The 27,252-nt window shown below is 43.3% G+C and overlaps 1 protein-coding gene across 5 annotated transcripts in view; it reads right to left on the bottom strand.

Moving 5' to 3' along the window:
* Nucleotides 1-25,458, bottom strand: part of TMEM45A (transmembrane protein 45A) — a 31,015-nt gene extending 5,557 nt beyond the window's left edge. For 2 of the 5 annotated variants that reach the window (XM_054044887.1, XM_054044904.1), the window contains exons 1-7: nt 25,234-25,458; nt 23,002-23,064; nt 9,145-9,355; nt 6,122-6,334; nt 5,112-5,296; nt 2,247-2,392; nt 952-1,044 (exon numbers count right to left, since the gene is read on the bottom strand). In XM_054044887.1, coding sequence (XP_053900862.1) covers nt 952-1,044; nt 2,247-2,392; nt 5,112-5,296; nt 6,122-6,334; nt 9,145-9,334 — 827 coding nt within the window. In that variant the 5' untranslated portion in view covers nt 9,335-9,355; nt 23,002-23,064; nt 25,234-25,458. Of the gene's footprint in view, nt 1-160; nt 1,045-2,246; nt 2,393-5,111; nt 5,297-6,121; nt 6,335-9,144; nt 9,356-18,532; nt 18,673-23,001; nt 23,065-25,233 lie in introns of those variants that run through there. The other 3 variants (XM_054044921.1, XM_054044912.1, XM_054044896.1) reach the window with 3 other exon arrangements.
* Between the last annotated feature and the right edge of the window lie 1,794 nt (nt 25,459-27,252).

Below are 27,252 nucleotides of genomic sequence, written 5' to 3'. Positions count from 1 at the left end.
ATTACAAACATTGACTCTATCTCCCCTTGTAAGTACTCTCACACTTCTTATCAAACTGTCTGTACTCGGCTAGCTTGATTATCACTTCAAAAGTTTTTTTTTTCTCTTAATTAATTGGCCTCTCAGAGTTGGTAAGACAACTCCCACCTGTTTATGCTCTCTGTATGTGTGTATATATATCTCCTCAATATATGTTCCATTCTATATGCATCCGAAGAAGTGGGCTGTAGTCCACGAAAGCTTATGCTCTAATAAATTTGTTAGTCTCTAAGGTGCCACAAGTACTCCTGTTCTTCTTTTTGCGGATACATACTAACACGGCTGTTACTCTGAAACTTGATCTCCTTGCAGAAGTTTGGTAGAGCACATGTGGTAACGAACAAAGGATAGACTGTGCAGATAAATGCTACATGGGTTTGCAATTTGCAGTTTTTTGCTATTTCATTTGAAACAACAAGCAAAGATATTCTTGACAATGCAGATGTAGGTCTCCATCAATAATGTGCTTATTCCATTGTTTTAAAGTTCTGTAAATTATTTTATGTACATGCCTGGCAATTCAGCAAATTCAGCTTTTTTGACATATTTAGATATGGAAATTTACCAGTTTCTCCAACAGCAGGAGGAGAACATGTTGCTCAGCTATTAATGGGCTGAATTGATTTTTACTTGACAATGTCACCCCATCCAATCTAAGTTCATCTAATAGGAAAATATTTTTCCACTAAAGCATGTGATGAACAATGTACTAATGGAAACACCATATTAATATAAGGCCTACACTCTGCAAATGAAAATCTAATTATGTAGCAGTATACAGTACTTTATGGATGATACTTGCATAGCGAGTTATATGAAGAACAAACAAGATGGTAAACTAATCTAGAAATGAGGTAAAAATTATCTTAATGGTGAAGAAGGCAAAGTGGTAAAACAGAATTTATACAAAACTAGATTTCGTCTTCTGATTCCTGATCTCGTTCGGATGTTTTCAGTAATCCCATCTCCACGGACTGTGCCTGTTTAATCTTTGAACGAACCACCCTGGAGACAGTTTGGGGAAAGAAAAGAAGAGGTTTGCCACATAATTTTACATTCTAAACTAAACAATGAATCAAATGCTGATCTGGTCATTGTTACATGGGACACAAAGTTAATCATTTTTATTATCAAGGAGCCAGAATGACTGATTTATGAGGAAAAACTGGAAGAACTAAATATGGCCAAAGAATGACCGAGCAGGGATATAACTGCCTACAAGAATGGAAAAGGGTATAAACACCAAGAAAGATGATACAACAGGTAGATGGGCTAGACATTGCTGTCACAGTGATCAAACCTGATTCCTCCAATATACCATTCCACAGAAAATAAGGACTTCAGTGTGGGTTTTCTCAGATTAAACACTGTGAGACCAGGCACATGGCTATAGTTAGGAATAATGGGATAAAACTGTCCAAAAGAAAATTTAGTCATGGGAAAATATTAACAATGAAATTTGTTTGGTCTGTGCAACAGTCTCCAAATGAAGTGGCAATAGCCACTTGTCTTGAGCCATTTAAAACTGGCATAGACAAGCACTATCTGTCACCATGCTGTAGGGACTGTCCCATCTTGATTCTTAGCGATCTAGAACGTGATTCTCAACCAGAGGTAGAATACCCCTGGGGGTTTGCAGAGGTCTTCCAGGGGGTACATCAACTCATCTAGATATTTGCCTAGTTTTACAACAGGCTACATAAAAAGCACAAGCAAAGTCAATACAAATCAAAATTTCATACAGACAGAATGAGAAAGTAGGCAGTTTTTCAGCAATAGTGTGCTGTGACACATTTGTATTTTTATACTTTTGTAAGCAAGTAGTTTTTAAGTGGAGGTGAAACTTGCGGTACCAAAAACAAATCAGACTCCTGAAAGGGGTACAGTAGTCTTGAAAGGTTAAGAACCACTGATCTAGAAGGTATTTTCCAGCTCTGATTTTTGTAATGCAATTCTAAACAATGTCAAAAATAGCTCAATGTACATGAGATGCCAGTTAACAATGGTGAAATACCATTCTGTTCACAAAGTACTTATTTTCCCTTTCACTGGAATGATCAGTGATATAATGGCCATGAATGAGCAAGCCTATCTTTATTTTATCTTGGGAGGAAAGGGGGGGTCTTTATCCCATGAGCCTAAAGTCCTACACTTATGGTGCAACTGACACATGGTTCTCCAAAGTTTTAGTTCTGTAGTTAACTTACCAGCTGACAATAGTGTAATTCATTGCAAGTATAAGAAAAGCAAAGGCATAATGCCAGCAATAGCACATTGTCAAGAACATCATATTATTGTGATCCATTTGGTTCCATTCCAGTCTGCCATTTGGAGGATAAAGTACAAAACCAATCTGTAATTAAATTAAATTTATTTAATAACATTCATCTGACATTTGTTCTGAGCCATACCACGCATTACATGCCGGGCATAGGTCACACGGCAAACGTTTGCAGATTGTTTTTTAAAGTGTATTGAAGATTACATCTAAGAACATTATAACAAAACAATTTTACAGCATCATACTTAAATTAGATTATTTCTAAAACTGCACTGTAGTGCTGAAAGACAAATAAATTCCATCAAAGATACAGGGCCAATTCCAGAGAGCCCTGTATTATCTCCTATGAAGGGAAACTCTGCACCAGCCCAACTGATCCTGTGAGAGTGAGGCTTGTGTGGTACAAGAGGACTGAGTAGCGGCTCTCCTTCTGTGCTCGGAAAGTGGGAAACACTACCAGCCAGAAAACTGTCAGAGTCAAAGATTACCCACCTACCCACAAATACTAGCCCTTATTGCATTCCCCTTTCTCCAAAAGCCTGGTTATTAATAAGATTCTGTTGTGGGATGGGGGCAATAATCAGGTTAGATTGCAAACAATAATGGTTGGATTTTAATTATTTATTCATTTCAAGAGAGGGGACTTTAACTTACATGTTTTCACAGTTTCGGTGTCACTTTTTATTAAATCAGTAAAGACTAATAAGAACTGTATGTATTCTATAGATGGCGAGTGAGATTTCTTTCCAAAATATTACAAAAATTTAACACATTTATCCAAGCTAGTGCCCCTTATGATGGTGACTTTTTGAGACATGGACACCAATCTATTAGGAGCTGGAAGAGATCAAACTATTTTCACATAAGCCATCAAATAGCAATCAGATGCTAGCGACTATTATCGTTGACCAGGGTTTCACTTGAACAGTACTGGTTCCTTAGGCTATCTTGTCCGCTCTAGCATCAGTTCTCAACAGTCTGGCTGAGAACATTTGAGTTGGATTGACCGTATTTTGCTTCACATGCAGAGAATCTGATTAATCAGGGCATCGGCAATACAAAAGGAAAGCTGCTCATCTTTTACAAATTTGCCTCTCTGCAGCCAGTATGTGGTATTCAATCCACACATAGAGTTGAAGTCTGTCATGCAAGTGTCAAAAAAGCCACCCTTGTATCTGAGAACTCTTCTGTTTTTCTATTTAATTCCTTGTGTTGTAATAAGTTACTCTCTTAATGAGGGCAAGATAGACAAGGAAAGCTAAATGACTATGTCTAACTATTCTGTTGTAAAACTTTTTAGTCAAGAGAAAAAAATCATGGAACAACAAAATACAGCAGTAAGTTCTGAGACACTGGACATTTTTCTTGAGCTCAATTATGGAAAAGTTTGCAATTGAAAAGGTTTCTTTTTTTGCTAGTGCAAGTGTTTAAATATTTGACTTGGTGCTAAATGTCTAGTTCTTCTAAAGAACCCCACACATTTTCATTCACCATGTCTGGCCAACATGTTTAAAAAAAAAAAAAAAACGGGGAAGCCAGTCTAGACATAAGGGAAAGAAAAGTTACTATAGCAACCACAGTTCTCCAGCATAAGATTGCTGAGATTCCTACTTCTGTTATTAGACAGCAGTGATTTATACAACGAATATTTACCACCATTTCTCTCATGAGTACACTGTCCTGAGAGTAGCAAATTAATTGGTGTATGTCTACTAAACACCAACTGAGTATATGGAATGACAAAATGGTGATAGGAATGTCTATTAGACTTATATGAGGTAATGCTCATGACTGATGCTAGTGCCCATATTGCTGAAGTATTAAAATTTGGGGCACTTGTTTTACCTGTTCCACTTCCGAAGTTTTGAAACTGGCAAGCTGTGCTTGGAGTGATGAATCAGGATATAGACTGATCACTTGAGATTTTTTTTTAGGTAAAAGAGAGATGGGACCAATCCAACACATTCAAGATACTTCTCCTTTTCCTTCCTCTTTACCAGGGGCGGCTCTAGCTTTTTTGCTGCCCCATGCACAGATTCGGCAGCACGCCTGTGGCAGGTCCGCCAGTCCCGCGGCTTCGGTGTACCCTCCGCCAAATTGCCGCCGAAGCCGCAGGACCAGCAGACCTCCCACGGCATGCCGCCGAAGGCTGCCTGACTGCCGCCCTCACAGGGACCGGCAGGGCGCCCCCCGCAGCTTGCCACTCCAGGCACGTGCTTGGAGCGCTGGTGCCTGGAGCCACCGCTGCTCTTTACAGCAATGCCAATGAATTGTTCACATGGCCTTTCCTCCATCTTCTACCTTGACTGTGCTTTGATGAGCATTTACTTATTAATTTTCCTGCAGATTTTCTGAATTGTGGACTTACTTTATCTGTAAAAAACACTGCATTTATGTAGCACCACTAAATAACTGTTGATTTACATAGTTCATACAGTATTTTCCAGGGTTGGGAATGTCTAGTCATTACAGCAAAGGACTGAATCTGAACTCCTGGGTTCTATTCTTAGTTCACGCATTGAGTCAATATCTGGCCTTGGGAAAACTGATGTACTGGTAAAATGGCTTCCCCATCTGTAAAATGTGTACTAAGCACTTCTATATCCTCGCAGGGAAATTCAAGATTAGTTGTTATTTATGAGTGCTTTGAGATCTGTGCATAAAAGGCACTATGTAAATGCATAGAAGGTCACATCTGAAGTACCAGCATGCCAATGGAGAAGCAGCAAAGGGATAAAGCAAGTATTACAATCAAAGGAGGGAATCCTAATAGCTGGAAACATTGACTCACCTGCCAGAGCCAGCTACCTTGCAGAATGCAGAGACTCGTCCGGAGCATCTCAAGGACAATGCTGCCGCGGAAGAAGACTTCCAGAAATATGCAAAAAGCTGCTCCAAAGATAGCCACTAAAAGTAACTGATGAACATGAAAATCCAGCATGGCTCGCCCATGTATGTGGTAATAAAAGAGAAAACCTGTGACAACATAGGAACTGATCAATCTTTTAAGAGAGAACAGTACAATACCAGGCATTTGTTTTAATGACATCCAACAGTTCCCCTCATCTCCCACTAGAAACTATGAACTGTTCCCTCTGTATCAAGTTCCCTTTAAAATGTTTATTCCATAGTGAGTTAAGCTTAGAAATGCACAAAGGTAATATTTATATTATGGTAGCACCCAGAGGCCCCAATCGGGATTAGGCCCCTTTGTACTATAAGACGGAAGCAGACACAAAAGGAAGGAAGGAGGAGACATGTAATTGTACATACATACATACATGCTTTTATAGTCGGGTTATAGTTATATAGTCTGATCACCATATAACACTGAGGTGGTGCAGCTCCATAAAGTAACTCAGTTGCTGCCCCACAGCCAGTTTGGAGGACAGCAGGAAAAGGGTGTTGATTCCTCACATTTCCCCTGTGACTCTCCCCAAAGCCCAGCCCACTACTCTGATTGGGAAACAGGGAGGGGATTTGCCCTATAATCCTTAATTAAAAATGGGATTAACATAAAATATTACTAAACTGTCTCTAAAGCGTAACAAAGGTGATGCTATAATGCACTCACTTTGTTTTCCGTACACTTAGTTAAAATCTAGGCGGATCAAGGCTGAGATTTTTCAAAGGAGCTTAAGGGAGTTAAGTGCCCAACTCCTATTGAAATTTGGGAACTTAACTCTCTTAGGCTTCAGTTTTGGTCCAAATAATTGCTACTTTAATAATAATAAATAATAATATATTTGGTTGATTGGCTCCTCATTTTCCTCCAGGTTCTGTACACACGAGTAAACTCACCTTCAATGAAAACTGCTAACGAAAGCATCATCCTATCCAAGGCCACTGGCAATGCATTGGTGCCATGAGCCACAATGTCAACCAGCCCTGAGATGCCATAGAAGAGATACATGGTGGCATGCTGCCAGTTCATCAAGTGATCCCAGTGTTTTTCCTCATAATTATACAACTTCAGATGAGGCCCATCAGGAACAAACTGCTCAGCTATCATACCTGCATATGAAATAACCGGGGAAGCATTGGTGGCTATCCTGGAGCTTAATTAGGGTACAGACAGATTTTAAGTCTTTAGTCATTCAGTAAAGACAGTACTTTACTCAGCAGCAGCAGGCCAGTCGTGCTATTGTCTGGTATCATGCAGCCATTAACAGTGCAGATCACCACTTTATGCTGCTTTCTAATCAAATGTTTACTATTGTCTGTGATCATCTGACTAAATCTTGAACAATCTTTTTCTCTGGATAAACAGTGGCTTAATAATGGGTTTAACATCTCTTGACTCCTTAGATTAGAACCACAAGTTCAAGTCCTAGCAGAGACACCTTAGCTTTTCACCCCTCTGCAGTACATACATTGGTATGCCAATTAGTTGACTTCCTGGGGATCTTTCCTATGATGCCACAGGCCTGGTCCCCACTAACCCCCCACTTCGGACTAAGGTACGCAAATTCAGCTACGTTAATAACGTAGCTGAATTCGAAGTACCTTAGTCCGAACTTACCGCGGGTCCAGATGCGGCAGGGAGGCTCCCCCGTCGATGCCGTGTACTCCTCTTGCCGAGCTGGAGTACCGGCGTCGACGGCGAGCACTTCTGGGATCGATCTGGGATCGATTTATCGCGTCTAAACCAGACGCGATAAATCGATCCCAGAAAATCGATTGCCTGCCGCCGGACCCTCCGGTAAGTGTAGACGTACCCTCAAAGGCAGCGGTCCCTCTCTGCTGTGCACAGGCATTAAAGCTCCACTGGGACTTTTTGCTAAAAGTAGGGATTTAAGCTGCTTTTTTTGGACACCCCGCAAACAGTTATGTAGCTACAACCCTCCATCCCAGTGAAGGCTGCATTTGAGTGGTATTTTGAGTGTACACGGTAGTTTGTGAAGCCCTTTGTGTTGAGACACTCTATACATCTAAATATATATTTTAAATTGAAGATTGTATGTAGCATAATGGATCCCACTATCCCCCTACAGGATACAAGTTGTTATATTAAAGAGCAAATGCAGATTTGTTTCAAATTTGTTTCAGCACATCCATATACTCCAACACTGGAGCTTTCATTCCTTCTCCCTCAGTCTTTCCTGTCCACACTTTGGATTGAGGGATAAGTTAAAATATAGTAAAATAATACATTGCTGCAGCAAAAAAGAAAGCACTGATTTAGTATTTTGCATTCCAACAGAATATCAGCTCTACAGATCTCACAGAGGATCTGAAGAGAATTTTTCTGTAAGGGGATAATATATAATTGTACATATCATACAGCATCACTGAAGTGCAGCCATCTCTGGGGTGGAGGGCAGTGGTCAACTGGAGGTCAGTAGTGTGGGGACAAGCAGGAAGGAGACGGTGACAGAGCAGAAGAGGACAAAGCCCATGTCTTATTAGAAATACCATGGAATCTTTATTATCCCCACAAAGCAAATAGCTAAATATAACATTGTGGCTCCATTTCAATATCTAAGTCTTGAGATCACACACAGTGAGCTCCCAAATACTCAATTTACCTGCTTCCTAAGGGAAAACTGCTAAATTAAACTGTGCTGTGATTTGAACAAGACAAAGGTTTCAAATCAGCTGCTTAATCCACTAAGCCATCGGTCTGGCTTTCATTTTGCTTTGTTTCTAAGCTATCCCCTAACAGAATGTGAAGTGGCAATCTCAGGTAGTGATTCTGTTGCTCAAAAGGTTTGGTTCTTTTAAAAAAGGGTAGATATTTTCACTTCTGAATTTCACCAGGTAGACAGCATTCTACACTGACGTGTTCTATTAATATTCATTGGAAGCCGGTGACATCTGAAAGCTGAGAAGCACTCACAGAGCTGCCCTCAAAACCCATTTACAGCAATGGACAGAAATCATAATGTAGTACATTCAAAAAGGGCAAGCACTGCCCATTCTGCCTGCAGTTTCCAGTTTGCATATGAGAGCCCCAGGTCAATGACCACACCTTTGCACCACAACCTCTATCCCAACCTCTGAACTGGCAAACTGATACGTGTGAGAGTGTGAGGATCTTAACAGGGCTTCAAAATTCAGCTTTAGCCGGGAAACATGTTACAAGCTTAACTATGGAATGACTGAATGTGACTCCAATTATTCATAGACTATAAGGCCAGAAGGGACCGTTAGATAATCTAGTCAGACCTCTGTATATATGTCTTCCACAATCATTAAATTTCACCCGGTTACCCCTGTATGAGCCCAATAACTTGTGTTTGGCTAAAGCATATTTTCTAGAAAGGCCTCCAGTCTTGATCTGAAGCAGGGGCGGCTCCAGGCACCAGCGCAAGTGCGTGCCTGGGGTGGCAAACCATGGGGGGGCGGCGTGCCGGTTGCCATGAGGGCGGCAGTCAGGCTGCCTTCAGCAGCATGCCTGCGGGAGGTCCACCGGTCCAGTGGTTTCGGTGGCAATTTGGTGGCGGGTATACCGAAGGCACGGGACCGGCAGACCTCCCGCAGACATGCTGCCGAATCCGCGTTACCAGCGGACCTCCCGCAGGTGAGCCGCCGAAAGCTGCCTGACTGCCGTGCTTGGGGCAGCAAAATACATAGAGCCGCCCCTGATCTGAAGACATCAAGAGGTGGAGAATCCACCACTTCCTTGGGTAGTTTGTTGTAATGGTTAATCACCCTCACTGTTATTATGACATTAATTCATGGGCTTTAGGGTTTTTTTTTAAAACAATGACCAGCTCTATAATAAAACTGACAGTAAATAGATAATTTTAAAAGATAAAAATATTAACTAGTGTGGCCCTCATCTTTTTATTCTGTCTCTTTAAAATCAGAGTCTTACTTACCAATCAGGGCAAATACTGCTTTGACGATCCCCTCAATAAATTCCAGGCGCTGAAATCCTGCCCTGGAACCAAGGTAACAAGCATTCTTGTTCTTTCGACAGACATATTTTAGTGGGTACTTCACTGACCACCACAAGCCAAAGAGGAGGAAAAAACTCCCAGGCAGAGCATGACCTTTGAAATTGCCCATGTCTCTCTATAATCCAAAAACCTGAAGAGAAACACAGATTGCTGACTGAGTAAGGTATTTCTAGGAAGACTATCAGTTATAATTTGATATATGTAGGCTGCAATTTTCAAAGGATCCTAAAGGAGTTAGTTGTCCAAATACCACTGAAATTCAGTGGGATTTGGGTGCCTAATCCCCTTAGGCTGCTTTAAAAATCCCAGCCCGAGTCTTACAAGTTTACATAATTTTGCAAAATGAGAAGGATTGTAAGATTTCCAGGACTGGTCACTCTAAGACAAAAAAGTTACAACACAACATTCCAGGTGTTGAGATTATACTGGCAAAGAGATCAGTGAAAGACAGATAAATAGATAGATAGTATAAATACGTAAAGCCCATTTCTGCCACCCCCATTCCCCCTTAGTGAATGCTGAAACAGCAGTGCCATTCAGGTCAGCAGATTTTGGAGCAAATATGGATTAGATTTTTCACTTTCACAATAATAATCATAGAACTCCCATCATATGCAGTCAATCTGATATAAATAGAATACGAAGGCTCTAGAATCTTTCCCTTCTCCTTCAATACAACCTTGTACAGCCATTTTCCAACTGTGGTCTGTGGTCCACAAAGTATTCATTGACTGCCCATGTAATGTTGGCTGGTCATATAGTGTTCGCTCTACTTCTTGTTTCCAACTGCTAAACTCCATTACACGTAACACGCTAAAAATACATCAGATACCTTCCCAATATTACCTTTCCATGGAAGCAATGGCTGAAGATGCCACAAGGATGTTGCCCAGTTGCACGTGGAGGGGAGGAGACCCACATAATCACAAATGGGAAGGGAAGAGATCCCTGAGACAGCCTACTAGCATTTGTTCCACCCTGTGGGAGCACCAGAGAATTCCTGGGCTAAAACAAATACAAGGAGTCCCGACCACACAGAAATCCTATTGAAGTGTGCACAAATGAAGTAAAAAAATGTGTCTAACATAGAGGAAAGATCTGTGAGATAGTTATTACCGAACTATCAGAACAGGGAGATGTGGCATTGTCTGCCAAAGCCAGTCCATTTCTTGATCGGCCCAGCAGAGATCATCACAAGCACCAATGCCTAACCATTCAAGTTTGGGAGTGAGAGATGTACTGTTAGGAGATTCTGATTCAAGAGCTCCTCACTCACGCATGCATCTTTTACACTATTCAGCAGCACCTTGCTAGTTTGGTCTTACACTCTTTGTAGCACCAACGCAATCTGAAATTCTGGGGTGTGGTGCTTGTGTTTCAAGCTTTTAAAGATTCCATTTGTCTGGAAAGTGTTAGTCTTTGGTTGGTCCAAAGCTTGCTGACCAGAATGGTACTGCTGCCTTGTTTTAGACACGTTATTTTTTTCTCTGAGTGAAGGAAAAAATCTTCCCTCTCTGTGTGTTTTGATCTCGCTGAATGCCATTAATTAGAAATGTTTTATTTAGTCTACATTCGTCATTCTCTGCAGGTGCAAAGCCTTACCCTGCACCATACATCAAAACAAGATACTGGATTAGAGATGCAAATTAAATCCATAAGAAGCCCTCATTTAGAGGCAGGTTACAATTACAATATGTCTGGTTCAAATGCAGATCAGCATGTTACTGCCATATTTAGTACATAGTCAATAATACTTGAGACTATAAGGATAAGCTATTAAGCAAGATAATAAGAAAACTGACATTGCAAAAGTTATTTCCTGCCCTAAAACATGTCCAGATAGCCCATTTACAATTCACATTTCTCTTTCAAAGTAAGAAGGGGGGAAACCATTCTTTTCCAAATAGGGGAAACAGAAAATGACTACACACAAGTGCTGTCAAATGCACAAAGTAAACAAACTAAGCATACATAAAAATAGATGATCTCTGATCCTTAAGTTATACAGCCAGGTGTCACTTGTAATAAAAAAACAAACAGAATTATGCTTTAAATTGATGTGTCCCCTATAAATCTGTATCTCCCAGGTCCCCCCAAAATCCATACTCATCAGCTACCTACAACATACATGCTGCTTGTTATGTCATACCCCTGCCAGCTGGGTGTCACAGCACACGATGGGAGGAAGGATGTGGGCTCATAGATGTAGGGAGCAGTCAGGTAAATTATGCTTTAATACTCAAGCAGATTTGAAAGAGTCAGTTCTTATTCAATATCCTCTGGCTATGAAACAAGCCATGCAGTAAATGGAACACTATGGTTTCATGCATTCATTTCTGCCTTTGAGGGGTAGCCGTGTTAGTCTGAATCTGTAAAAAGCGAAGTGGACTGTAGTCCATGAAAGCTTATGCTCTAATAAATTTGTTAGTCTCTAAGGTGCCACAAGTACTCCTGTTCTTCTTTTAGAGGGTCCTGTGGCACCTTTAAGACTAACAGAAGTATTGGGAGCATAAGCTTTCGTGGGTAAGAACCTCACTTCTTCAGATGCAAGTCACTGTTGATTTCTGCCTTTGAAGACATAAATTAAACTCCAGTCAGAGTTAAACATCACTCAGACTATTCCCTAGTGCAGAGGTCTCCAAACTGTAAGACGTGCCCCTTTAGGGGGCCATGGAGGAACATTCGGGAAGAAGCGGCTGGGGCCCGGGCCAGCCCCTGCAGCTGGCAGGGAAGGAGCCCCACCCAACTCCACTCCTGTCGCCAGCCCCAACTGATGGCTCTGCTCCTGGCCCCGCACCTGAGGCTCCGCTCACGGCCCTGTACCTGGGGTCCAGGCTACTGGCCCCACGCCCAGGGCCCTGGCTACCAGCCCTGTCCCAAGGTGTGGCCCCAGTCTCTGCCCCCTAATCCAATCCCCACCTCCCCTCCTGGAGCCATGGCCCCACTCTCGGCCCTGGCTCTGGGGGAGGGAGCAGCCAGGTGAGGCGCAAGGTAAAAAGTTTGGGGACCACTGCCCTAGTGACTATTTCTTCACACCGCGCTAATATGGTATACAGGACTGGTTACAAGTCCCAGGGCTAGGTTTGCCAGACAGCGCTTCTCCTTAGTGTACGGGCAACTTGCCTCAAGTGGCATGTGACCAGGATTCACCTCCAAATTTGGTCTGCTGGTTGGATCATTAGCTTCCCCGGCCCGGGCCAGGTATTGATGGAGAGTGTGACGTGATCCATGCTCCCCCAGTCAGCACTGAGGCATACTGCACAGGGAAGCTAACACACTGCCTGGTTATTCACAAAGCCTTGTTAGTAGTTTTTAGAAGTACTATATTAATACCTTTTTTAAAATAATGAGAAAAAGAGACAACATATCCTATACTAGATCAGGATACAAACTACTGTCAAGTTGGAGGATGCAATATATGCATGTAGCTCTCCTTCCCTGCACATTCCTTTGCTACATCATATGCCTTGTAATTTCCTGTGTTTATCAAACCCCGGAGGAGGTTACACTAAAGAGGACAGTCAACCAAAAACACTTTTAAAAATTATGCAGAGTAGTGAAATTCTAAGGCCTCCCTCCTTTTCTATCCATCCAGGCAGCTTTATGAGAGAAGCACGTCCAGTACAGAAGTCGCCATTAGAAAGTCTGCATTTGTCAAGTTACCACAGTGATATCCATAACCATTTTTCCTCCCTCTACTAATATCAGGAAATAACTGTGGAATGCTTATGACATCTCGTATCAAATGCAGTACTACCACCTACTCAGTTATTCCCCATTTTGTAGCTGTGCACTTGATTTTGCCTTCCTAAATGAAATACTTTGCACTTGTCTTTATTGAATTTCATCTTGGTGAATTCAGACCAATTCTCCAATTTGTCAAGATAATTTTGAATTCTAATCCTGTCCCCCAAAGTGTATGTGTAATGGTCTCCACACAGGGTCTGGTTGGGAAGCGTGGCCTAGTGGTAATGGCCACAACCTTGGACTGCCATTGGGATTGTGGGGGAGGGAAGCCCAGGCCCTCCCACTCTACCAGGCTCCGACCCAGAGTCCTTTTAGCTACCAGTAACCTGGCAACCAAGACTACTTAAGGCTGTCCTCCCTGGGCCTCTTTCTCTCATCTCCCCTCCTGGGGTCACCTCAGTCCAAGGCTTTCGCTCACTTTCAGCACTGCTCCCCAACTGAGCTAATTCACTGCCTTTTAATTCCTCCAGCAGATGGAGCATTCGCTGCAGGTGGGGCAGGTCGGGGCTGGCTGAGCCCAAAATGCCCCCTTAAGACCATGTTGTTCAATGTGGGGTTTGTACACCCCATCACACACTCTCCCGCTTAAGATGGAGCCTGGGGAGTCGGGGCCATCCAATTGTGCCCCCTCTTCCCTGGAAAAGAAGCCAGCATTCTGGTGCGCTTTCCCAGCTCGATGCTGAATTTGGAATGCGTAGGGTTGGAGAGACAGGTACCAGCACATCAGTCGGGGGTTTGTGTCCTTCATGATGTTTAGCCATCTTAATGGGGCATGGTCAGTGACGAGCTTGAATGGGTTTCCCAGGAGGTAGTATCAGAGCGAGTCTACGGCCCATTTCACTGTCAGGCCCTCCTCTATGACAGAGTAGGCTTGTTCTCGTGGGAACAGCTTGCGACTCAAATAGAGCACTGGGTGTTCCTCCCCCTTTATTTCCTGAGATAAAACAGCGCCAAGTCCCACATCAGAAGCATCTGTCTGCAAAATGAATTCTTTGGAGAAGTCTGGACTGAATAGGACTGGTTCTGTACAGAGGCGTTCTTTCAATTCTTGAAAGGCCTTTTCACAGGCCTCAGACTAGTGTACTTTCTTGGGGATGTCGTTCATGATGAGGTCTGTGAGAGGGGCTGCGATCGTCGAGAATCTTGGTACAAACCAGCAGTAGTAATTAGCAAGTCCGAAAAAACTCCTGACCTGTTTCTTGGTGGTAGGTCGTGGGGTGTCCTTGAGGGCCTGGACTTCATCTATAAGGGGCCAGATCTGGCCTTTCCCCGAAATGTATCCCAGGTAGGTGGTTTCCTCTTTCCCTATTTTACATTTTGCAGGATTTGCTGTTAGTCCAGCCTGTTGCAGGGAGCAGAGCATGGCCGCCACTTGGGCCAGATGTTCTTCCCAGGTTCGGCTGTAGATGACTACATCATCTAAATAGGCTGCAGCGTATGAGTTATGGGGCTGCAACACCTGGTCTATAAGGCATTGGAACATCGCGGGTGCCCCAAGGAGTCCAAAGGGCATAGTTCGAAAATGGTACAGACCGAATGGAGTGGCAAAAGCAATTTTTTCTTGCGATTCTGGTGTGAGTGGGATTTGCCAATACCGCTTTGTAAAGTCTAAGGTGGTGATGTACTGAGCTTCGCCCAGCCGGTCTAGTAATTCATCCACCTGGGGCATGGGGTAGACATCAAATTTGGAGATTGCATTAACCTTCCTGAAGTCAATGCAAAACCGGACAGTGCCATGTGGTTTTGGGACTAATACGACAGGGCTTCGCCACTCACTGTGGAATTCCTCAATGACCCTGTCATAAATATAGAGAGAAGGGTAGCATAAAATCCCTCTTTGGCAGCTGTACTGAATCACCTTACCTGTAAGGGGTTAAGTAGGTCAAATAACCTAGTTGGCACTTGACCAGAAGGACCAAAGAGAAAAGAAGATACTTTCAAATCTGGGGGGGGGGGGGGTGTTTGGGCTCTCTCTTTGTTGTTCCCTCTCCGGACGGAGAGAGAAGCCAAGCAGTTACAACATCTCCTGAAAATATACCTGGAATATTCCATCTAAAATCACAGAAATTGTAAGTAAGGCAAGGAAATGTGTTAGGTTAACTTCTGTTTTAGCTTGTGAATTTTCCTACGCTACAGAAGTAGTTTTATTCCTGTTTTTGTAACTGTGAAGCTGAGCCAGAGGTGAATCCTCTGTGTTTAAAATCTTTTTATTTACCCTGTAAAGTTACCTCCCATCCTGATTTTCCAGGTGTGATTCTTTTACTTTTTCTTTACAAATAAAGTTCTTCTTTTAAGAACCTGATTGATTTTCAGTGTCCTGAAGACAAAGGGTCTGGTCTGTGCTCACACTGCTAACCAATTGATTGGTATATTATTCTCAAACCTTCCCAGGAAAGGGGGTGAAGGGGTTTGGGGGGATATTTTGGGGGGATAGAGATTCCAAGTGACCTTTCCCTGAAATTTTGTGTAAATCACTTGGTGGTGGCAGCAATACTGTCCAAGGTTCAGCCTGGATGTGGTGGTGTGTGAGATGGGTCCTTCCTGGTAGGGAGGAAAACACCATTGGGAAGGCTTTCACTAGGCTCAACACCTGGTCTCTTTGTTCAGGGCAAAGTTGTTCCCCCACCTGTATAGCCCCTGGGGACAGGGCGTAAGGTACTTGGGGCCGCAGTTCTGGCGCTGGAGCGCAAGGGGTGATGAATAGACTTTCTCATTCTTTCCACGCCATCAGCAGGTTGATGTCATAGACCTGGGTGGGCTTCTGTTTGTCACGTTGTCTAACCTCATAATTGACTGGCCCGACTTGACACACAATTTCATAGGGTCCCTGCCACTTGGCCAGCAGTTTAGACTCTGTGCTCGGGAGTAGAAGGAGGACGCGATCGCCTGGCCTGAAAGTGCATACCCGCGCTCCCTTGTTATAGGAGCGTTCCTGGGTTTGTTGGGTGATGAGGAGGTTTTCTTTAGTCACAGCTCCCACAGTCTCAAGTCTCCCCCTGACGTACAATAGGACATTCTGAGTTCTCGGAATTTGTCCTTCCCACAGCTCCAGGACCAGGTCAAGGATTCCCCGGGGCCGTCTCCCATACGGAGCTCAAATGGGGAGAAGCCTGTAGAGGATTGTGGGATGGCAAACAGGAGGGGGGGGGGAATCAGCTGATCCCAATGTGGGAGGTCTTCTGGCATAAACCTTTTCAGCATCCATTTGCAGGTGCTAAACTGAGGTACGGGGGTTCTTTATTCTCAAAAGCTCACAGACCTGTTTCATCAAGCGGGATGTGCAATTGGTGCCTTGGTCAGTGAGAATCTCCCTGGGAACTCCTACTCAAGCAAAGACTTTCAAAAGTTCCATGGCAATAGTCTTTGCATTGGTGTTATGGAGTGGGATTGCCTCTGGATAGCGAGTCACAAAATCAACTATGACCAATAGGTGTTTGTATCTATCGGCACTTTTTTCCAGGGGGCTTACAAGGTCTATCCCAATTCATTCGAAGGGGACATCAATGACCGGGAGAGGGATGAGGGGGGCTTTCATCCCCCCTTTTGGCCTAACTAGCTGGCATTCTGCGCAGGAGACGCAGAAGTTTTTAACTTCTGGAGCTGTGGGCTGCAGGTCTGCTCACCTTCAGCACTGCTCACCAACTGAGCTAATTTGCTGCCTTTTAATTCCTCCAGCAGATGGAGTATTTACTGCAGGTGTGGCGGGGGAGGGCTGGCTGAGCCCAAAATGAGCCCTTAAGCCCTTGTTGCTCAGTGTGGGGTTTGTACACCCCATCACAGTGTGCAACTCCTCCCAACTTGATGTCACCCTGCAAATTTTTTAAGCACACTCTCCACTCCATTATCCAAGTCATTCATGAAAATATTGAATAGTACTGGACCCAGGACTCACCCCTGCGGAACCCCACTAGATACATCCCCCCAGTTTGACAATGAACCATCAATAACTATTCTTTGAGTATGGTCTTTCAACCAGTTGTTCACTCACCTTATAGTAATTTGATCTAGATCACATTTCCCTAGTTTGCTTATGGACAATTTACTCATGGGTATTTTTAGTAAGTCATGGACAGGTCACAGGCAATAAACAAAAATTCACAGCCTGTGACCTATCCATGATTTATATTATAAATACTCCTGACTAAACCTTGGGGTGGGGGTGGAGGGTGGGGGTGTGCTGCTGCAGGGGGGGAAGGGCCACCCTGGGGGGGTGCTGCTGGGGCAGTCCCCAGGGCCAGCTGCCCGGGGCTGCCTGAGCAGTGGCCGATGCAGCTGGTTCTAGGGCCACTTCATCAGCGGCTGGTGCGGCTGTCCCTGGGGCCTCCAGAGCAGTGGCTGGTGCAATTGGTCCACTCCAGCAGCGGCCAGCACAGCTGGCCCCAGGGCTGCCTGAGCAACTGGCCCCAGAGCCAGCTGCTTGGGCAGCCCTGGAGTCAGTCACACAGGCCACTGCAGAAGTCATGGAGGTTGCAGAAAGTCATGGAATCCGTGACTTCCACGACCTCCGTGACAGACACAGAGCCCTACTTCTGGAGAATGTCATGTGGGACTGTGTCAAAAGCCTTAGGAAAATCAAGATATATGATGGCTACTGCTTCCCCCCATCCACTAGGCCAATAAACCTGTCAAAGAAGGAAATTAGGTTGGTTTGGCATGATTTGTTCTTGACAAATACATGCTAGCTATTCCTTGTAACCCTATTATTCTTCTGGTGTCCTGGGACCTCACCCGTCTTCCAGGAGTTCTCAAATATAATTGCTAACGGTTTCAAGATTGCTTCAGCTAGTTCCTGAAGTACCCTGGAATGAACCGGAGATGAAGATGCCTTAGCAGTGGAAGTGTGTTTTATCCCATGTTTCTGATACATTAAGCAGAGATGAAGCTGTCAAAGTCAATGGGCATCATGCTGCTGATCACCCCCAAACAGCTCTGAAAATGTGCTCCCATGGGGCTACTTTGGAGTTGATAACAAGTGTGGCAATACATGTATTACTGATCTTAGGTCAAGGATAACTGCGGCACAGAGGTGGAAGCCCATATGTTTAGACAGGATCACTGGTTTTGGGTGCCTATTACACCTTGAGCCACATTTTCAGAGGTGCTGAATATCTGTAGCTCTCTTTTAAATTCAGTTGGAATGAGAGGTGCTATATACTTATGAAAGTGAGGGCCAAGATGCCTCAAATTGGACAGGCAAAAGCACTAGACAGTCTTGAAATTTTTGGCCTAACTGACTTACCCATGGCCACCACGAGGGCATCAGTGCCAGAATTAGAACTCAGGAGCTCATCTCCCAGTCCTGCGCTCAGACTGCTCCTCTTCATGAGTCAGTTACCTCTGTGAGTCCATACCCATGTCCCAGCATGTAAGTTTCCAGTTCAAGGGGGTGGGGAAGTTTGTTGTCTTCCTTTTTTCTAAACATGTACTTTGCATTAAAAAAATTATCTCCCCCAATTACAATTTAGATACAAGAAAGATCTGCAATCCAGCAGCACCACCTTTGTGCAGAAGAAAAGCATTCATTCCCTGCTCAGATCTCATAGCTGTATCGATCACCTACCCCTTTTAGTGCCTCCAATCCATCAATTCCTCATCCTTCAGTGATGGCCCCTCACTCCAAGTCTCCTCAACCCTTCAGTCCACCTTCACCCGTCCCTGCTGCATCCGTTCCTATTCCCATATAGCCACACCATCTCTGGAGGAAACCTTGGATGCATTAGATCAGGGCCCATGGACTTTTGCATGTCCAGCTCTTCCACTACAAGCTTCTTCTCTTCCATCCGCTCTTATGTCAGAGCAGCTGCTGCTCTGCCGATATAGGATTTCAATCAATTTGCCAATTTGGAACCTTTCATTAAGCACTAAATTATCACAGGAAACAAAAATGTAAAGAGCAAGTTCAACTTTGTGATTTCATGGGCTATTATTGGATTTTTTTTATATATTTTATTTTATTTAGAAGGAGCTTGGCTCTACAATCTGATTAGTCCTACAATCTAATGATCACTTGGACCTTCATAGAATAACTTATTTCCAAGTGCCACAAAATGCTAACTTTGAGTTCTTCTCAATACCTGCATCAGGCACACTGGTTTTGGTCTTGTACTAGCAATTTCAGTTCCCTCCCTGAAGAAATAAGTCTTCCTACTTGTCTCTAAACCAACTAAAGTCACTTCACTGAACAGTCCCTGTGGCATTATAAATACCTCTTGCTCAACCAGAGATCACACAGTCCACAAAAAGGACACACAATATACTAAGCCACATTGACCACTATAATCCTATGACTCCTTAGAATTCTATGCATGCTCACACATCAAGCATTGCTGGTGCACATGCCAGCAAAATGCCAAGAGAAGAGAAGACTTCGTTATCTCAGCTGATGACTTTGAAGTCAAAGCCCATTTTGGGAGAAGTAATATGACAGAACATATAATTTGGACTGTATTAGAATCAGTTTTATGAACCACAGAATTCCCTTGCAACCAATTTACACTATTATGAGTGTTTCAGAGGAATGGATCTAACAAGACATTGCAGCTGTCAAGAAAGCTCATTTAAAAAATAAAATGTGACAAATAGCTGTAATACAACAAAGACCTCCTCCTGTATAGTTAATACTGCACTTGGCACTTTTGTGGCCCTTTAACAGTTAGTCTGTAAAGTGTTCTGAAGTAAAGGCATTACATTTTATATGCCCACTTTCAGGTTCTTTCTGAAAGGAAAGACAAAAACAAAGGAATTGCAACCATTTAAAAAAATGTGAGCGCACACACCACTAACCATTAGGAAACTGACTAATCTTGAAATGTTCTGAACTTTCAGTCCAGGCTATTTTTTAGAGTCGAAGGGTCTGGGAAGCACTGCTTTTGGAGGAGGAATGACCTCCATCTACTGAGGGTGGGTCCATCTTATTCCTAACCAGAAATCATAACTCTCTATTTGCAGTATCACAACTAATTACTGTAGAGTCTGACACCAGCAAGAGCATTAAGATTTCAAGTGCAGAATACTTAATTTTGAAGGGTACAGGCACCTTAGAATAAGCAGCTGGAACAGATACACTCTTCAGAACAAAGAACCAGTTTTCATGCAACTATCTCTGATCAGACACATTCATGATATGACAGGCAAAGAAAGGTGCCTCTAACTGGTTATTTTTCCCAGGAGGTATCGGTAGCTCTTAAATCAGTTTTATCAGGGCAAACACAGCATCGTAAAACAAAAAGATATAATGTCAGGTTGCAAAATTAAGATTTTTCAAATTTAAGATAAGTAGAAAGATTTAAAAACCTGTGTTTGGCTTTAAAGATTCCCCTGCAGCCTGTGAAACCTAAACATTACAGCATCAGACCAGTACATGAGAACCAGAATGTGAAACTGATCTTTATATTCATTGTTCAAGTTGAATGAAGTGTGCAAGTAGATACTCCAATGGTGCCAGCCTTGGTGTCCCCTCCAGCCACTTCTCCCACAAGCATCTGCTCTTCCCAACCCACCCCCATGATGACCTCTTTTCACAGAACACTCTCTTGACATTGTCCTGCAAAGCTGCTACCCTCCCCATTTAAATCTCTCCTGAAATCTTAATTCTGTGATAGGCAATACAAGCAAGTGAATATAATTTTTATTAAAAATAACTTCATAAAACACCATGTGGGCTTGTATAAACCGAGTACCCATATAACATCATTACAATAAACCGTGGCTTCCTCACCCCATCCGTCCCTTCGGTCTGTCATCCTACAGGTTGTGATCTATCTACAATTTAGATTGTGATCTGAAGCAGGAGCCATCTTTGAAGCACTTAATACATTTATGGGCTATAATAAACAATATAATGACTCTTGTTATCTCCAAGTTCACCAGATGATTCATTCCAATTTATACTTGCACACTTAGTATTTTACAAACTTTTTTATCATCAAGTCCAGTATACTTGCTCCAGGATTGGCCAACACTTGATGCTGCAAGGAAAGATGAAAAGTCAACATGGGAAAACATATGAGCAGAAGTGGAAAAAAGAAATTCCTTCTGACCCACACTACGGTCAATAACACATAGAACATGAGATGTCATTACTTTGTCAATACTTGGGATTTAGCAATCTGTGTCCAGCATCTGAAGTAGACAAAGAAAGCTATGATTTACACCATTTCTTCTTATTCCTGTTTCAAGCAAAATTAATTCATCCTGTACAATTTGCAGCTTGCCTCATCTACATTTCATGTTTCCCTGAGCAGCAGCTATACTGATTGCTGGCTGCTACCACTGAATCAGGACTAACCTCAGAGATAGACAGGGCCTTAACCTGTTTTACTGTTCTTGTCAACATTCCCAGAGATGGCCCTGCCACACCACAGGATACAGCAGCTGGCTGTATTTAGCCAGAGAGCAGAGTGGGCAGCAGGTGATGCTCATGACAGTTGATTACTGTCACCTTCTGCTGCTAAAAGCAAATGAGGTTAGGAACAAGAGAGAGGGGAGACACCCAAGCCACCCCAAACGCACTCTAGATTCCTCATGGAAGACTGCACTGCGGTGTTGCTAACTCTTGTGATTATAGAACAAGTCTCACGACACTTAGTGTTTTTCTTAAAGCCCCAGCTTCCAAGTTCATGTGAGAATCTCAGCTTTCATTTAGAAAACGTTTCTAACTTTCATAGCTGCAGAGAAAAGCTGAAAAATATGAACACTAACAGCTCAGAAAACAGAAGGCAAATTAAAAGACCAAAAATGTATGTTTGAGTCTCATAATTTTGAGGGGCCTGACCCAGGAGTTTTGAATGCTTTAGGCTGGTGATACTGCCTTGTTATTATTTATTTGTATTACGGTTGCTCCTATGAGTTCCCACCATGGACCAGGGCCCCATTATGCTAGGTACTGAACAAACACAGAGTAATGGGAGAGTGGGAGACTGCCACATGGCTAACTGCCATCAGGCCAGCTGCATCCAGCAAAACACTTGGGCTGAGCAGAGGACGAGCACTCATGTGAGCTGAGGCTGGGACCAGTGGCCTAGCCTGTTCCTCTCCCTCTTCCATGAGCCTCATGTTTTTCTGGTGTTGGAAGTCTTCTCCTCAAGAGAGGGCCTGCAAGAGGCAGTGTGCTCCGCATGCTGACCCTCATGCAGCTGATTGAGCATACTGCCCCTGGCAGGCACTACTGTGAGGAGATGCAAAAAGCCATATGGGACAGGGAAGAGAGATGGAGGAAGAAGGCCTGGGCACACCACACAAACAGTATTGTTAAGTTTGAAAACTTGTCCTGGAAGTAAGCCCAATGCCCCCCAGGCATGTGAACCCCAGAAGCAGGGATATTCCCCGTTTAACAGAGCACATTTCACCTTGTAGTGACTACACGGGCATTTGGTAATGATGGTAACATTAGTAGGAAATGAAAAATCCTCCAAAATGATGGACAGAGCATAAGAGGGCTCAATGCTGCAGCCCAACTGCAGGCAGAAACCCTATTGAAGACAGTATGAATGCTACCCATAGAGTAGCCACAGGATAACGCCTTAATAGATCAACCAAACCAATGGCTACAAGTAATAGGCCAAATATTCCTCCAAGATACAGCCAAGCATCATCATTGACTTCAACGGGCCCCAATTTTAGACGTGTCTTGACTCTGAGCCCCTGTAGAGAAAGCAACAGGCACAACAATATAGGGAAATACAAAGTTATAAGATATCCTAGTCCAGGCTTAGCCTAGTTAAAAAGTTAGTGCTGAAGAAGTGAAGTGAAAAGAATTATACAGGCTCAGCAACCTGAATGAAGTGTTAACCCATTTGCTGAACTGGAGAAAAGAGTGACCAAGAATCGGCCTGGCACTCCGATTAACTAATGAACACATTGTTATGATCATACCTACAGCTTTTTCTTCTTTTCCATTGGGAAGAAAGGTGGAGCTGGACTCATAAGCATGGCCTGTACGGTACCCTGCCTTGTAGTAAAGAATGGGTGTAACACTCATTTCTTTGCACAGTACAAACTAAGAGCTTTTAATAGAGTTTGCTTACTTACATGTGGAAAGTCTGCCAAGCAAAGGACCAATGCCACAAGAGTTTTGCCCAGTCCAGTGAGCATCTAGGAAGGGAGGAGAATAATAATGTCAATTGCTCTCTGCTACAACTAAATACCGTATGGCTCTGTGGTGACTAAGTAGCAGAAGACAGGCCATATATGCTCCCACTGACATCAATAGGAGTTTTGCCATTGACAAATCCTGGTTTAACAGTGTCTTAAGACTAATGAACTGGAGAAAGCCTTTAAATCTTTTGGTGCTACTGCTCTGGCCAGTTGCTGCTGTAAATGAAAAAATGGGCCAGTCACAGAAAGATACAATATTCAAGAGAAGACAGAAAACAGCCAACAGTAAGTCAAAAAGAAAGTTTATCCAAAGATAGCTGCAATCATTCACTCCATTTTACTATTCTACCCCTATGGTAATTGTCCATATTCACCACAGACAAAAAAATCTCTAATATTAATCTACTCCACCCACAGAGGGTAAATATGGGGAAAGCCCAAATAAGTAATGCTGAATGTTGTAAGAAGACATTTGAATTAGAGCAGGGTGAATAATGGGTTTTTCAGTTTGCCGGCAATTCCAAAGATTCGAAAAAAGTTTCATTTGGGTCAAACTGAAAACTTCTTTTGAATATTTCCAGCAAATTACAAAGTAAAACAAAAACTGAGTTGGCTCAGAATTCAAAATAGTCAAAACTATTCAGTGAATTCAATGCATTGACTAGTTTCAGGTCCACCAAAACTATGTTTTTCAGCAAATAAACTATTCACTGGCAAAATTTCATCCAGCTCTAATTTGGATTAGGAATGGTGATTTTAGTGTGAATGATCAATGTGTCCTCAAAAGCAACACCAACACATTTTTATTTACAATGGTGACCTACTTATGGTGACTCTCAATGTGTGCCATTACTCAACAGATGAACAAAAACAGTTACACAAGATCATAATACTATCAGAATAAAGTTATAACACCAGACAAATCACAAGGAGCAGGTGTACAAATACAAAATGATCACACAAGCTCTGATTTTAAAACGCAGAGGTATAAACACTTTAAAACTTTAACTTCTTGTGCATTTCAGTTGCCAACTGCTGACAATTCTAAAAGCTGCCTACTAAAAAGGTAAAAAAACATTTGGAATATGCAATTCGGTGAACATGTAAAGTTGTAGAACTATCAGAGGAGGAGGAGGAGTGATTTCTGAAAATTGGAATAATGTGGAGCACTCAGAGATTTTAAACAGAATAAAGTAAAATAGGGAGCCTGGTAGTTTGGGAGTTTCTAACATTTAATAAGTGATGGTTATTAAATTCCAATTCAATTCTTTCAGCCAGAAACTGAAGACGAAACACAGATTTCTCTCAACCAGAAAGACCCCAGAACGAGGGAGAAAGGTAAACAGTGCCAGCAACTTAAAACTAAGTAGGATTTGTTTCATTCACATCCATAACATTTTCAGCAGCCTCTATTTCATGATTCAGAATTGCTGATGTCAATGATTTATAGTAACTGAAGAAAGAAGTCACCCACACTTTGAGTGGAATAGTCCAGAATATTTATGGGTTTAAAAATGAAGCGCATTATTATATAATCCCATAAAAAATTACGAGATACTGTATATAGTATCTGAATGTACTCTAAAGTGTCAGTACCACTTGACTATAACAGACACATTGTACAGGTAATAAATGAGGGTACTCTGCTATCCCTCAGTTCTCCTGCTATGCACTTCTCATCTTTCAGCAGAGGATCTCAACAAAAGTTAGGGATGTCGATTAGTCCTCAGAGCAACCCTGAGAGGAGTTACCCAGAGCCAGGAATAGTACCCAAGAATCTAGGAAACAAAACTCCTGGTCCTTTGCTCTAACCACTGGTCCACACTAGTCTGATTGGTGGCTTGTTTGAAAGTGTTTGTACAAGAATGCAAGACACTAGTCTAGAGTAAGGAAGGCAGTGTCTGAGAGCACACGTTGCTGGATGCAACTCCCTTCGTCACCGAGAAGGAAATGGGGCTCACCCGGCAGACAGCACACCAGGATGTAAAGCAAATAATTTAGGGGATGCATGCAGGGAACACCGTTACAGCCGCTCAACTGCTTTTAAATAGGAGGCTCTCGTACAGGGGCAGGCGGCATCTGCTTTGAGGCACGGACTGTTTTCTTCCCTCTCCACAGTCAGTACAAAGTTTAAACCATTTTAACATATATTAAGCAACCCCTTACCTATCTTGGACTGTTTCTCTGCAATTTCTTCCTCCTGCTTTCTTGCCTGTTTAAACTTGAACTGAGACCAAACTGCGGCTGTTGCCTTCAGCCACCTTTACAGTCCAGCTGTGCGCCGAGTCCCCGCCGCCTCCCATCTCTGAGTGGGAGTGAAACATTAACACTCCCTTCCCCCGCGTCTTCTTTGCAGCACGTAGAGAATGCCTCCAATTGTTGTCTGCAAAGGATGCGGCCCCCCTCCCCCACCGCAGCTGCCCAGCTGTGCCTCCGCCGGCTGCACCGCTGGGCGCTAAACTCCAGCGCTGGCCTGTCTGCAACGCCCCCCGATTGCCTTTCATTGGTAGCGCTGCCGTCTCGGCGCCTTCGGATGGGCTCCAGGCGCAGTCAGTCTCTTGCTCCCGGGTCCGCGTGCAGAAGACAGGCAAGCCGCCCTCTGCAGGGGGAGGCCGGGCGGGGACGGCGGAGGCTGGAGTGATGTGGCACTGAGCGGCGGGGAGGGAGCGGAGGGGCGTGGAGGGGAGAGTGTCTTGGCAGGGGCGCCTCTCTGGGTTCTTGAAAGTGTGCAAAGAGCCAGTCCCAAGCTAAGGGCTTACGGCACTGTCCCTGCCCCCCGGTCTCAGTCATTTAAACTGACAGGCTCGCTCCCTGTGCAGTTGTTAAGGGGATGCTGGATTTTGCAGGGCGTTTCAATCGGACACTAGTCCTGTATCTCTTTAATTTGTATTTTACCCATAGGTATGTCCGCAGGGGGTCCAAAAAGGGGGCATAGCCTGGGCCACCCTCCAAGACATACCAGCGTTTTGGTGCCCCCCTTCAAACCACTGCAGGAGTCCCAGTGTTTTCCCCAGGAATTGTAATGGGGGGGGGAATTCGAATTTACGGTGGGGGGTCAGGGCTGATGAGGGGTGAGACTGCGAGGGAGAATGTGGGCTGTATGGCACCATAGTAAAAACTGAAAAAATGTTTCACGACCATTTTATTAGATTTAACTTATGTTTTAAAATCATCACACAGATTAAAGTTGACTCTCAAGCCTCCGGTGCTATGGAGCACTACATCTACATCCTTCTTGGTTTCTTGTTATAATTTTGCACAACTCTGTTAATGAACTTCTTGAATGCAATGCATTCATCTTTGGTGGGTTCTTGTGTATCTGGTACTTCCATTCCTTCAGCTGATATGCTCATTAGTTCATTCACATGATCAGGCAGAAGACAACTTCTTTCAGAACACACAATTCTATTCAATGATGAAAAAGAACGCTCAACGGTAGCTGTTGTGACTGGGAGTAGCAAGAGATGAATTCCTACTTCTTTCATCCCAGGAAACATAGCACAAAGATCAGGTCAAGCCACTACTGATGATAAAAAAGAAGTTGAAGTCAACTCTTCATTTATTCATCGTATGATATTCCACTCTGTATTCAAATTCTGTATTCTGTCCTAAGCACATGGCAGCCTCATAGCTGGTAGTGCCTCACTCCACTCAACTGTTGGTGTTTTATAGGACAGGGATCTGTAAAAGCTACGTAGAGGCTGAATAGAATCTAGAAGTCGCTGTTGTAGATTTTTAAGAATCAAGTCTGTGTACTTTTTCAGTTGTCTTAACAAACACTTCTTGTCCTCTTCACTTAAGGATTCAATATATACTTTTGCTACTACGTTCGATGAAGACTATTGCCATTCTATCTCTTGTAAATCTACTGTTGAAACCACTTGGGTCATTAAACAATGCCATCCAGGCATCTGCTAAAACAGTAGTAGCAAAAGTAATCCACCAGCCTCACTACTTAGATCCATCCCATCTTAGTAGATACTTTCCAAAGCCAGTAATAACATCTGGAGTAATGTTAAGACTACAGTCAAGGATCACTCATGAGAAAGTCAGAGGGTTTTCCCAGGTTGGACTAATTTGAACTTCAGTCCCAGTGTATCTTCTATATTTTCCAAGATATTCAATCTTTTTGGGCTCTTGCTGAAAAAAAGAATATAATGAAGACATTAAATTTATAGCTTTTTT

The sequence above is a fragment of the Malaclemys terrapin genome, chromosome 1 (genome assembly GCF_027887155.1).
Source record: "Malaclemys terrapin pileata isolate rMalTer1 chromosome 1, rMalTer1.hap1, whole genome shotgun sequence".
Lineage (NCBI taxonomy): Eukaryota > Metazoa > Chordata > Testudines > Emydidae > Malaclemys > Malaclemys terrapin.
The sequence above is the reverse complement of the archived record's forward strand: the minus strand, read 5'-3'. Positions and strand labels throughout refer to the sequence as shown.